The sequence below is a fragment of the Pipistrellus kuhlii genome, unplaced genomic scaffold (genome assembly GCF_014108245.1).
Source record: "Pipistrellus kuhlii isolate mPipKuh1 unplaced genomic scaffold, mPipKuh1.p scaffold_m20_p_17, whole genome shotgun sequence".
NCBI classification, from domain to species: Eukaryota; Metazoa; Chordata; class Mammalia; order Chiroptera; family Vespertilionidae; genus Pipistrellus; species Pipistrellus kuhlii.
In genome coordinates this window covers 4478684-4491376 of record NW_023425482.1, presented here as the reverse complement: position 1 = coordinate 4491376, position 12693 = coordinate 4478684, and the positions used below count along the sequence as shown (strand labels likewise).

At 56.3% G+C, this 12693-nt stretch overlaps 1 protein-coding gene across 2 annotated transcripts in view; it reads right to left on the bottom strand.

The window, feature by feature from the left end:
• CBFA2T3 (CBFA2/RUNX1 partner transcriptional co-repressor 3) overlaps positions 1 to 1531 on the bottom strand; it is a 93907-nt gene extending 92376 nt beyond the window's left edge. For both annotated transcript variants that reach the window (XM_045582591.1, XM_045582592.1), the window contains exon 1: positions 1393 to 1531. In XM_045582591.1, coding sequence (XP_045438547.1) covers positions 1393 to 1480 — 88 coding nt within the window. In that variant the 5' untranslated portion in view covers positions 1481 to 1531. The remainder of the gene's footprint in view (positions 1 to 1392) is intronic.
• Between the last annotated feature and the right edge of the window lie 11162 nt (positions 1532 to 12693).

Genomic DNA, 12693 nt, shown 5'->3' with positions numbered 1-12693 from the left:
CAGCTCAATACCCCCTCCCATCCCGCCATCCAAACACAACAGCAGCCAGCAGTTCTCAGTTACGCCCCACCCTCCTTTCCCCTTCTTTCCTGGCCTGCCTTTGAGAGCCACTCTTACACTCCAACAGGAAGCAGAAGGATGGGGTTTGATGTATAAGGAAACTGAGGCACAGGTGAGGAAGGGCTGGCCCTGGGCACAGTGGTGGAAGGCAGAACTAAGCTGCTGGTTCTGGGACAGTGGGTCAGGCAGGGTTGCCCAAGAAAAGGAGGGGGTGGCTGTGTGGTGCTCATCAGGAGCTGGACACGACCAGAGCCTCCGGTCCAGCGAGACCAGAACACCTCCCAGAGCCAGCGACCTGGCGCCTTCCTGTAGCATCTTCTCCACAATTAGGAGAAGCCAACAGCATGCTCATTACTGGGTACGAAGCCAGGCCATTCCAGCTTTGGATGCGTCAGAGTGGATGACAGAGCCCCGGACTCAGGGAGTTGGCCCTTGGTCCCCTGGTCAGTGGCAGGTGGGCACTTGCTCAGGGAACATGGTCTCTTTGCAGAGGAGGCAGGGCTGCCCCTGGACTGGGGTGCTGAGGATGGGTGTAAGGGGCCTGTGTGACCCTGAAGATGACTGCAGCCAATGAAGCTGGAGGCTGTGAGCTCTAGAAGGTTTAGGGCTCCTTGACGTGTGGCCACGTGGCCGTGGATTAAGAAAGGAGCCATCTGCTTGCAGCTCGGCCAGCCCCTGTGCCCTGGGATGAGGTCCTGCAGGGCCCCCAAGTACCTACCAGTTGGAGTCAGGGGTGTTAGGAAGGACAGAGGCCAGGTTCTCCAATGCCCCCACTTCCCTTTGGCACTGACCACAAAGGGCAGAAGCCCTGGCAGGGCTGCTCCTTGGCAGGGCCAGGGTCTGGTCTGGACCATGACTTGCTCCTGGGGCCCTGGGCCAGGCCCTCTCCCCATTGGCTTCAGTTTCCTCATCCAACCTCCACATCCTGGTGTCTCCCAGGAGAAGGGCTCTGTGTCCCCCTCCACGCTCCCCCCCCCCCCCCCCCCCCCCCCCCCCCCATCTATCTGCACATCACCTTCCTCACTGAATCCAGGACTGTGCCCACTGAGGAGCACAGAGCCCACTCTCCCATACGGGACTCAGAGCCCCTGCCTCCAGCATCTGCCTCTGGATGGGGCCCACACACCCAGCCCGGCACCTGGTGGGTCCTCCCTGAGCCACCTGCCCCAGCTGTGCGGGAGGTGCCCTGTGGGGAGGAGACTATGTGGCTGTTTGAGGTGAGTCAACACAGCAGGCTCTAGCTGTCAACAGAGCTGGGCAGGCAGCAGCTTGGAGATGTCACTCTTCCCAGCCACCTGCTCCAGCTGCTCTCCCTCCCCCAAGCCCCCTTACCTGGGCCGCCCTTCCTGGGACCCCGGGGAGCCGAGCAGCGGGTGGACGCCGGGACCCTGCTCTCCAGGACCAGGGATGTGTGGGACATGGAGCTCAAGGTGGATCCGGGAGACGGAATCCTGACCTGGGTGCAAGGCAGACAGTCCTCCAGGGATTGAGCTTGACTATAAGCACCTTTACCGACTAGGTGGGGCCTCAAGGGACAGATGAGAGGCCCTGGTCACCTGGAGTTTCGGGGAGCCAGAGGCCTCTGTTTCTCAGACAGCTCAGGGCTTTCTAGCTGCCGCGCTGCCTGCCTGGGGAAGGGGCGGGCGGCCGCAGGGGCTCATGTGATTCTGGGCGGACTTGGGGAGGCAGGCGGTGGGGGCGGTCTCCCTGCAGCCTGCAGGCAAGGCAGCCAGCTGTGTCACTGCGATAGTGTGGCTGGGGGACAGGGAAGCAGCCGTGCAGCTGTGCCCACGGCTTCCTCAACAGGAACCATCTGGGCCCGGCCCTGCCCAGCCTTCCCTTTCGGCTATTCCGGTCTGATTTCCAACAACTTCCTCCTACCGCAGGCCGGTAACACCCCACCCAAGCCCTGGCCTGTTGGGTGTTTCCTTGACCTGAGTGGGGGCTCAGGTCAGCACACAGAGTCAGTGTCCATCTTGGCTGAGTCCTCTACCTGCAGCCCCGACTACCTTTCTCTCCACCCTCCTGGCCCTGGCCCTGCCTTTGGTCTGGGGTGGTCTGGGGCTCTCCTCCAACACCTCCAGCCAGACTTTTCCTAGAGCCTCCTTCTTGGGGCCAGTGGTCTGTAGGCCATTAAGCGTGACCTCAAGGTGAGTTCTGGTCCAGCTCAAGGCTCCACTCTCCACTCAAGGCTCCTCCCAGCTACCTGAGGCTCCTGGCCACACCCACCCTGGAAGTACCACCTGCTAAGCCAGGCCAGGAACCCCCTCTGTGTGCTTGGACTTCTGCACAGGGCCGTGGGGGTCCTGACCTCCTGGCTGGGAGCTCCTTGGAGACCCTTACATCCATTTCCAATGTACTCCTTGGGGGAACAGGGGCTAATTCTGGCCTACAGATGCAATTTGGGCAGTTGGGGCTGCTCCCCAGTTTGAGGGGTTCCATAAGCCACGTCAGAGCCCTCTGTGATCACTCAGACACTGGGCACCTAACCAGTAAAGGGGAAGCACATCGTAGGCACTAAAAAGTCACAACCGAGGGAAGACACCCTATAACCAGTGGCCTCACCAAGGAGGCAATGTGCCGTTACCCATGTCCCTCTGCTGGCCCTGAGGCTGGCTCCCTGGGGACCAACCACAGCTGCAGGCTCATCGGCCTCACCAAGGCCACAGGGTGCCGCCTGTAGACCCAGGGCTGGCACACAGGCCTCTGGACTATTTTGATTTAATTGAGTTGAGTGTTTAGGTGATGCCTGCACTAATTCAAGCAGTGCAGAAGCGAGTACGGAGAAAAGTAAGCACTTCCCCTCCCCTGTCCTTCCCCAAAGGCCAGTCCTGTCACAGCGGTTTGGGCACCCTTCTAGAGTCCGTGCAGGGACAAGAATGTGTTTGTTCCTGGAAGGGACTGCCGCCACCTGCATGGCCGCCCCACACGCCTCTGGGGCTCAGGTGGAGAGCAGCGTCCTGTGACTCCAGCCAGCCCCTGGCAGCACCACTGTCCTTATGGCCTCTCCACGCTTCCCATGCTCTGATTCAGAGTGGGATTCAGAATCCGGGCCTTGGGGGACCAGGGGCTAATTCTGGCCGCCCTTCCCTGGCCGGAGTCTTTCTTGACATGGCACGGTGATTGCAGTGGTCCCAGCTGCCAGGCTGTTTCTGGGAGGAGAGACTGCACTGAAATGCTGAGCATGGTCTGCCACACAATCTGCATTCAGAAACACAGCTGTGACTGACAGCTGGCATTAGCATTCTTGTCACTGTCATTGTTGTTTTCCAGGCCTCAAGCGGGGGGGGGGGGGGGGGGGGGGGACACTTCAGAGCAGGGAATTGAGGGGTCTTGGAGAGACACAGCCCTCTGTGAAGGCAACAGAATGACAGCCTGGATGGGGCAGTCTCCACCCCCAGCTCCAGGCAGCTGTTTGGGTGTCTTGCACCTGTGGGCGCACCCCCTCAGATGGGACACTTCCACTTTCATGACGAGGTCTCTGTACTGCCTGGTTTTCTAATTATTGGGGTTGACAGAGTTTGGGTTAAAAAGAGAAGAAAGTTGTCCATGAATGGGGAGTGAGGTCTGCCTTGGCCCCTCGGTGGCCACCTTGGGGGTGCTTGCCTGCTCTCTGCTCCTCCTGCTGCTGTCCCCCCCCTCCGCCCCCACCGGCCAGGCAGTTGGTGTCTGTGGGGAAGCGGACGTTGGCTGTGGCTTTTGGAGCTGGGTGGCCTGGGAGATAAGGAACTGAGGAGGAAGCGGCTGCATCTGGAGGTGGTGCAGGGACGTGGGGGTGCTGGGCTGGTCCCTCTTGGTCCCAGAGCTGCTCCCTTCACAGACCATTGCTATCAGCAGGGTGGGTAGAATGGAGAAATCCAGGGACCTCCCCTCTTTTCTTTCCTCCCACCTCCCCCACTTTTTCTTCCTCCTTCCTACAAATACTATGAGGGTCCACTCTGGGGTTACACAAGTGCTCAGGACAGCCCTGTTCCTGCTCTCTGGGAGCCAGTTAGGAGCTGCACCTAGGAGGTGGGGAGAGCATTCCAGGTAGGGAGCTCTGAGGTGGTCTCACCTTCAGGCTTTCAGAAGCCTTCAGGATGACCAGAGAGCTGGAGGGAGGCCAGAGGGGGAGATAACACTAGTTGGAGGTGAGTGGGAAAGCCATGCCTACAGACCATTTTGGCCTTTTCTCTTAGTACATAGGAGTCCCCTTGACTGCTCGGTGGATGACTAGAGAAATGGGTGGATGAGTGGGTGACAGTGGATAGATGCATAAGTGGATGGATGAATGATGGATGAATGAGTGGTTGGGTGGACAGGTATAATAACAGATGGATGGATGGACAGATGAATAGATGGGATGGTGGTGACTGGATGAGCAGATGCATGGATGGGTGGATGGGTGAATGAAGAATGAATAGATGAGTGGATGGATGGATGGATGGATGGATAGGTGAATAGATAGATGAATGGATGTATGGGTGGATAAGTGGGTGGTTGATGGATGGATGAATGAATGGATGGATGAATGATGGGTGGATGGTTGAATAAAAATGGATGGATGGATGAATGAATAGATGGATGGGTAGATAGAAGGATGAGTAAGTGGGTGGATGAATGTGTGAGTGGGTGGATATATGGCTGTCTGTCTGTCTGTCTGGATGGGGGGGTGGTGGATGAATCAGTGGAAATGCAAGGCTATGCAAGTCTCATCCCAGCCCTATTTAAAGAAGAGGGAGCTACTTCACAGTGGGGACATCCATAGTCACAAAATCCCCAAAGAGAATGTAAGTTACAAGGCAGACCCAGAGGAGGCAAAATGGGTGGCTATGGTCAGCTCTTTGTGAATCAAGTCAGGCCTGCATCCTCTAACCCAATGCCTAGCAGGCAGCCAAAGTCTGCTTCTGAGTCCAGAATGAGATGTAGTCAGATGGTGGTGAGTGACAGGGATGGTGCAGTAAAAAAAACAAAAACCTCCCCTATGCTCTTGTTCAGGGAAGGCTAGGGCTGGATGCCTTGCCTGCACTTCCCAGCTCAGAATGAGTAGATGGATGGATGAATGGATGAATGGGTGGGTAGGTGGATATATGGCTGTCTATCTGTCTGGATGGATGGATGGGGGGGAAGGGGGTGGATGAATCAGTGGAAATGCAATGCTGAGCAAACTCAGAGCCACGGGGAAGGGGCCAGGTGAGTGCCTGAGTGAGTCTGAGGAAGGAAATGAAAATGCTAACAGTGACAGCTATGACAGTAAAGCTCCCATTTACTGAGCACTGAGATGTGCCAAGAGCTTCTCGAGGTCTCGTGGAGTCTGCTCAGCACCCAATGAGACTGGAACTATGAACACCCGTCACCAAGAAGCTCAGAGCAACCTCCCTATGTCACCTGCTCAGGTGGCTGGGATTTGGGACCCAGGCTGGATCCAGACCAGACCAGACCCTGGAGGGTGGCCAGGGAACAGGGTGGAGGATCCTACTTCCATGATGACCTCAACCTTTCCACACAACAGCCCTCCTGGCCCCACCCTTGGTCTCTTTGCTCCACACTAGCTCCCCACCTTTCCAAGCGGCATAAAACTCGGGCCAGACTGCCCAGTCAGGAAATCAAGGCTCAGAGAGGGATGCTGTACAGGACCCAGCACTCCGGGGGTGGGTGGATAGGGGGCTGTCCCCAGCCCACCCGCCTACAAAGTAGCATCCTCTGGGTCTTAGCATGCTGCCCATTCTGCTCCCTTGACTGACCATGCCTCAAAGGGGAAAGCCTCTCCCTAGCACTTTCCCTATGAGGAGCCCAGGTGGAGGATGGGGTGGAGTGGGACCCTGGTGGCTGGCTCTGTCCTGGCTCCTGGTTTCTCTCTGACTCTCTGGGCTGAAGTTTCCCACGCCCCATGGCCGAGCTGCCCTGCCTGCAGAGAAGCCGCATCCGGCCCCATTGCAGTGATGGGCTGAACTGCATTCCCTTTGAGTCCACAAGGCCAAGAGCTCAGCTGACCTGGGCACAGTGTGTTTGACTCAGAAAGAACAGAAAGAAGCCTCCTCTGGGCTTGAATGTTGTTTTTTCCTTTTTGCCCCCCCCCCTTTTTTCCCCCTCTCCATCCTGCCTTGGGTTGGCAGCAGCTTAAAAGGGGAGGAGATTGGCTCTGGCATACCAACCGACCTTCTATAATTTTTGCGAGATTGTCATCAGCTCCCCTAGAAGGCAAGTCCCTCCTTAACCAGGCCTCACCTCCTCCCAGTTGGTGAGGATAAACTCCCAGGCTGCTTGAGGCAAAAATATGGCATAGAGGGACGTATGTGGATGTAAATATTTGCAGCCGCAAGAGTAGCTGGGAGATGAGGTCTTGTTCCTGTGTGTCTCTGTGGAAGCTGGGAAGCTGGGCCATATGGTTCCTCTTCAAGCTGCCTCCCTTCCTTGTGGAGGAGACAGACGGGAGGAGGCATGCACAGGACAGACTGTCAGGGGTTAGAGGCTGCTGGGGCCCCCTGAGCGTTTCTGGAGTCTGATCATCTGGGCTTCGGTCCCGGCCATACATCTTGTCACTCACTTTTCCCACCTTTGAAGTGGGGCACGACCTACAGCACTGGTGTTGAGGATGAGCTGGGGTAGTGCAAGGAGCTTGGCCAGTGCTGGTCACGGTAAGTGCGCATGCCTAGCAGCCCTAAGCAATATTGTTGTTATTTTTCTCTTCCTCACTCCTGGCTCTGATCCAGGTCAGGGGAAGAGCCAGGTGTTCAAGTGTGTGTGTGTGTGTGTGTGTGTGTGTGTGTGTGTGTGTGTGTGTGTCCCTGCGGGTAAACCAGATGGCCTGTCCCAGAAACATTTTCTTGAAGAAGAAGAAGGACTCAGATGCCTCCTCTGGCCACAGGAGGAACTCCGAATTCCTCCCTCCTCCCCGCACCAGACTAAGCTTCCTCCCAGCAGAGCTTGAGAGACCGCTGGGAGCCCTGGAAGATGTGAGCAGAGTCCAGACTCAGATTGGACCAAGGGAATGCCTCCACTCAAGAACATCCACTGGCTCCCCATCTCCACGAAAGCCAGTCCAAGTCAACTCTCAGCATTCCAGGCCCTGAACAAGGCATCCTCCATGCTCATCTCCACACTGTGGCTCCAGGCAGTTTTTGAAACTTTTTTTTTAAAAAAATATATTTTATTGATTTTTCACAGAGAGGAAGAGAGAGGGATAGAGAGTTAGAAACATCGATGAGAGAGAATCATCGATCAGCTGCCTTTTGCACACCCCCTACTGGGGATGTGCCCGCAACCAAGGTACATGCCCTTGACCAGAATCGAACCCGGGACCTTTCAATCCGCAGGCCGACGCTCTATCCACTGTGGCTCCAGGCAGTTTTTATGAAATCCAGCTCTATTGTCCTCTCTTAAAGTCATGGGGTTATGGGCGATTTAAGCTAGGAAAACCCTGTGTCGTGGTTCCTGGCTGGGGTGCACTAGAGGGGCATCCCCCAGAGGCTGCAGAGCCCTCTCCGATTTCCGTGGGGAAACAGAGAGCCATTTGAGGAGTGGGGTTCAGTGACTTGCCAAAGGCCACCAGGCAGTGAGTGGCAGAGCCATTCTGGTCTCCTCTTCTCCATGTTCTTCCTCCATCACGGGCCCCCAAGCAGGGCTGGCAGTGGCCCAGGTTGAGTCCAGGGGTTCGTTGGGCACAAAGCTTTGCATTTCTCTTGGAATTCTTTCCGTTGCAAGTACCAGAGTACCCTGCTGACAGTGGTGTAACAAACACATTTGACTATTTGGCAACCCGGAGAAAGGGGTTAGGTGCAGAAAGTCAGTGATGTCATCAGGGGCCTGGCGCTCCCCATCCTTATTTTCTGCCACCCCCTGTGGGCTGGCTTATTGCCTCATGCTTCCAAGTTGGCTGCCGTAGTTTCAACTATCACGGTTTCTGGCCACTGCTTTCATGGACGGAAGAAAAGGTTCCAATGAGGAAAATCCTTCCCAGAGCCTCCAAGCAGCTCTGCCCTTGCAGTTTATCACCACATGGGTCACGCGCTGGGCCTAGGTATAGGGAGGCTGGGACATGCCTGCGCCCTTGCCTTTGGGAGGGGATGAGCTCTCCATGTTCTCCTGGGAGGGGCGGGGGCGGGGATGGAAGAGGACTCCCAGGAACAGGACAGGAAGGAGAGGCAGAGCTTCCCTGAGGCCGTGCCAGGGTGGCTTGGGAGAGAAGGGTGACCCTTTATGGTGGACCCTGGGAGTGGACAACACATTTTACAATGATGACTGGGTGCAGGAGCCTGTCCTGGCGAGGGGCAGCGCTGCTGGGACTTAGATAAATGAAGCGTGTACCTGGCCGGGGGCGGGGAGTGGGTGTGGGAGGCAAATTCCCACCTGCAGAGTGAGGGTGCCCTGCTCTTCCTGGCCACTGTCTGGGAGGCAGCGAATGCTCCCTGACAGAAGGATTTTGTGAATTCAACTCCAGAGGCTCCTTGAGGAGCCGCAGGGCTTTCCTTCTGCCTGGGGTGGCCCCGCCGCCTGGGCAGAATCTATCCCGATGCTGGCAGTGGCTGGTGAGGGACATGTTCCTGTGGGAGCCTGGTGTCCTTTCATCCACACCTTCTTCAGAGCCTCCGGGAGGCCATATGGCCTCATGGCAATGCCCTGTCTGTTGTCTGACATGTGCTAAGAGGCCAGCAGAGGTTAGCTTCATTATTTCCACTTAAAATCTCAGGTCTTACTGTTAAAACGGTGGGTCCCTGATTTCTTCAGCTGTTCTTTCAATCACCAGATATTGGTGTTGATATTTATGCAGGGCAGGCCTGTTTCTTCACAGCCATGCCCTAACACCTGGGGCAGTGCTGACACACAGGAAGTGGTCTGTAAGCACTTGTGGAATGAATGAATGCGCGAATGAACGAGTGCCGGCGGTCTCCTCTGTACTAGGCCCTGAGGAGCTGGACGGAACCAGCATGGTTTGTGTCTGGTTCCATGTGGTGGGCCCCTGTGTGAGTCTTCCCTCCTGGTGGACGGGAGCCCCAGGCAGGAGCTTGCTTCCCGGTGCCTCCCCACGACTGAGAACCACATTCTCAGCTGCAATCGTGAGGGCCCGGGGAGATGGCTGGCTAGCACCTGGAGAATCCTACCTTCCTCATGGAAAAGGGAACACGCACAAAACACATCAGGTCTCATAGGACCCTTAAGGCTGGGAAGATGCAATCCCGAGTCCTGGTAAAGCAAGTAGGTCTGCACTCCACCCCCCGCATCGGCAGCCCGGGCCTGCACAGCTGTGGTGGGGCAGGCTCACTGACTGCCCCGAGCCTCAGTTTCCCCATCGTCAGCCGGGAATAACAGGGTGTTGTGAGAGAACGCACATTGCTCCCTGCAGAGCCCAGCGGGCCTGGCGCTGCCGCTGGCCTGCGAGCAGGCGGTGGCGGCAGGACGTGCTCCTGCACTGGCTCCGGGGGTGGCGCCTCCGCCCGCACCGTCTCCCATTCCCATCGGAGCAGTTGCCCCGGGGTCGCTGTCTGCAGGATCCCGGTTGGAGCGCTGGAGTCGGAGGTTGCATCCGGCAGCCTTATCTTGGTTCCTGGGAACTTCCCCTGGGCCTGCAGCAAAGGTGGCCCCGGAGATACCGGGCGTGGGGGTGGGTGCTTTCCTGCCTGTGACATGATTAAGTAACAAAAGCAGTTGCTGGTGGGAAAATCAGCCTCGACACTCGCCATCTGGCCCTGCCCGGCCCTGCTCTGCCTCGCTCCCAATTTATCTCCCGGGCCCAGCCTTGCTGGCTGCCCATTATCACTGCCCGGGTGGACTGGGAATGGCAATGTCCAGCATCTTTGTAAGAAACTGCTACCCAAATCCTCGGCCAAACCCAAGGTACAGAATGAGGACCCTTGCCCAGGGGCACCAGGGGCATCTGCAGTCAGACTCCTGGGCACTTGCCCCAAGGAAGTGCCCGTCTCTCCCCCCCCCCCCCTTCTCCCACCTCCACCATGACAATCCCCTCCACCCACTCTGCTGCAGAATGCTGTTTTGCTCACACCTGTACTCTGTATGGGTTCACATCAGCCCCCAAGTCTAACCGAATCCAAAAATATTAAACCAGGGCCCATCTGTCGGCCAACTGATGAACGCAGATGTGCTGTGGATTTCAGAAGCGACTGGCAGCCAGTCAAGGCTGTTAGAAGAGGCACCTGCTGCCCCATTCCCCCCACTTCCGTGCCCCTCCCGGCCCCAGGATCCTGGCAGTCAAAACAACCCCCTCCTCCGGAAGTGGCTGGCTCCTCCTCCCACCTGGATCAGGACCCACAAAGAGCCTCACCCACCAGCTGGAAGGCCAGACCCACCTCCAGGCCAGCTGGGCCCCTTTGCCCTGAGCTCCCCCTGGGAGCCTGACCATGGTTACAGCAGGGCCAGGGCTACGGACTCTGCTTTGAGTGGAGACATACAGCAGCCCTGTGCCAGGTGCCGGGTGCGCCACCTCAGGCCATTTACACCTGCCGCTCTCTCTGCCTGGAACACTCTTCCCAGGGGCCAGGCGGCCTGCTCCCCCACCTCCTTCAGATCTTTGCTCAGACAAGTTTGGACCTAAACAAATACGACTGTTTTTATCTTGCTTTGAGACTCAGATCAAGACTTGTCTACTTCATGTTATGGACATTTACTGCTTTTACTTCAAGAGGGGAAGAGAACGAAAAAAAGATGTTCCTCCCTCCCCTGTGCCCCCATGAAGGAGGACAATGGCAGAAGCAAGAGAGCAGAGAGGAGGCTGTGATTCAGGAGTTTGAGGATGGAACTGGACCATGAAGGCCAAGGGGTGGGGTGGAAAGAAGGGATTGGAGTCTGGATGCAGCTGAAGGAAGACACAACAGGATAGTCTGTGGAGGAGAAAACCAAGGCCCCAGACGTGGTGGCCTTGCCTCCTTCCTCTTGTCAGGTGCCCCCTTCCCCCAGGCACCTACACACAAGGCTCCCCTGTAGTCACACCTGTTTGGTAACAGGACAGCCAAGTGAGCGGTGGCCCCAGGCTCAGGGGTCTGGATGGCTGGGGAGGAACCAGAGCCTTCCCAGAGGGAGACTGGCCATTGCAACTGAGTCCTGGGGACTCGGCCCCCCACTGGACAGGAAACCTGCATCCAGACCCTGGGAGAACACAGCGGGGCCTCCTCCACCTGCCCGTTCTCTCTGGGCTCTCATGCTGGGTTCTCACTGGGATGCAGGTGTGCAGGGGTCTCTCCCAGTGGCTCTGGGGGCTATGGATGGCAGAAAGCCAGGCTCCTTTTAAGGCACTTTCTTCTCTCCCTTGTCCACTTCTACTGAACCAAAAGTCCTGAGGGCCATGGTCTCCCAGGCAAGAGATGGCAGACCTGGAATTTGAACCAGAGCTTCCTCTGTTTTAGACATCCACACCCTTTGGTCCCTGATGACAGAGGTGGGACCCAGGACAGCCCTACTTTTCTGGGCCCCTGGACCAGGTGCCCCAAGCTGTGCCCTCTTGACAGCAGTCACAGAGGAGAGCCTGTGGAGAAACTATGAGCCAGGGGCCCATCGCCCTCAGCGCTCTTGCAGACCTCAGGGAGGTTCTCCGAGCAAGGACTCCCTCACAGGGGACCCAGAACTCCCATCTGCCACCCACCCCTGTTTTCTCAGCTGTCAAATGGGCATTCTGGTATTTTTATTATGAACTAGAGGCCCAAATGCACAAATCCATGCATTGGACCTCTAGTTCTTAATCCGGGCTGCTGGGAGGAGGAGACATGGGAGGTTGGCTGGTGGTCCCCACCCCCAATTGGTGGGTGAGGGGAGCGATTGGGGGCGGGGCTGCAGGCCGACTAAGGTTGTAGGGGCTGATTGGGGTTGAGGCCAGCCAGTGGGAGGTGGTTGGCTGGCCAGCCCTGCCCCCTATTGCTCCTTAGCCCTGGCCCTGCTATAACCCTCAAGGGGGGCCGGACTGACTGGGAGAAAGAGTTGGTGGGGAGGGGTTGGCTGGCCACCCTGCCCTTGATTAGGGTGGGAGAGGCTGATTAGGGGTGGGGTTGGCCAGGGAGAGGGGCTGCAGGAGGTTGGCTGCCTACCCCACCCCTGATGGGGCTGGTTTGCTAGTTGCAGTGGGCCTTATAGTGACAGGTCATTTTGGTCATTAGGGCATTCTGGTCGCTGGCTTTATATATATAGATTGACCAGCCCTGAATAATGTGGCTCAGTTGGTTGATCATTGTCCTGTGCACTGGAGGGTCATGGATTTGATTCCTGATCAGTGCACATGCCCAGGTTGTGGGTTTGATCCCCACTAGGGACCCATCCAGGAGGCAACAGACCTATGTACCTCTGTCACGTCGATGTATGTTTCTCTCTATCCCTACTTAAAATCAATAAAATAAAAATTAAAAAATATTAAGAATTGCCCAGATCTGTGGCTTTCAAGCCTTTTTCAGTACAATCTATAGTGAAACATATATTTTATATTCTTCCCAATATTTATATGTTCATGTGTGTTGTCTAAATAACATTATGTACATAAAATTTGTATGTGTAATATATATGTGTGTGTCTCAAAAAATGTATACAGACTTTGAATAATTATAAAGGCAGTGTTTATTAAAATAAATTTCATTTTCAAAATGTAATAGAGTCTACAGCTATCAGCTATTAAAGTGTGTATACATTGTGGGGGGACACCATATATACATTTATGTT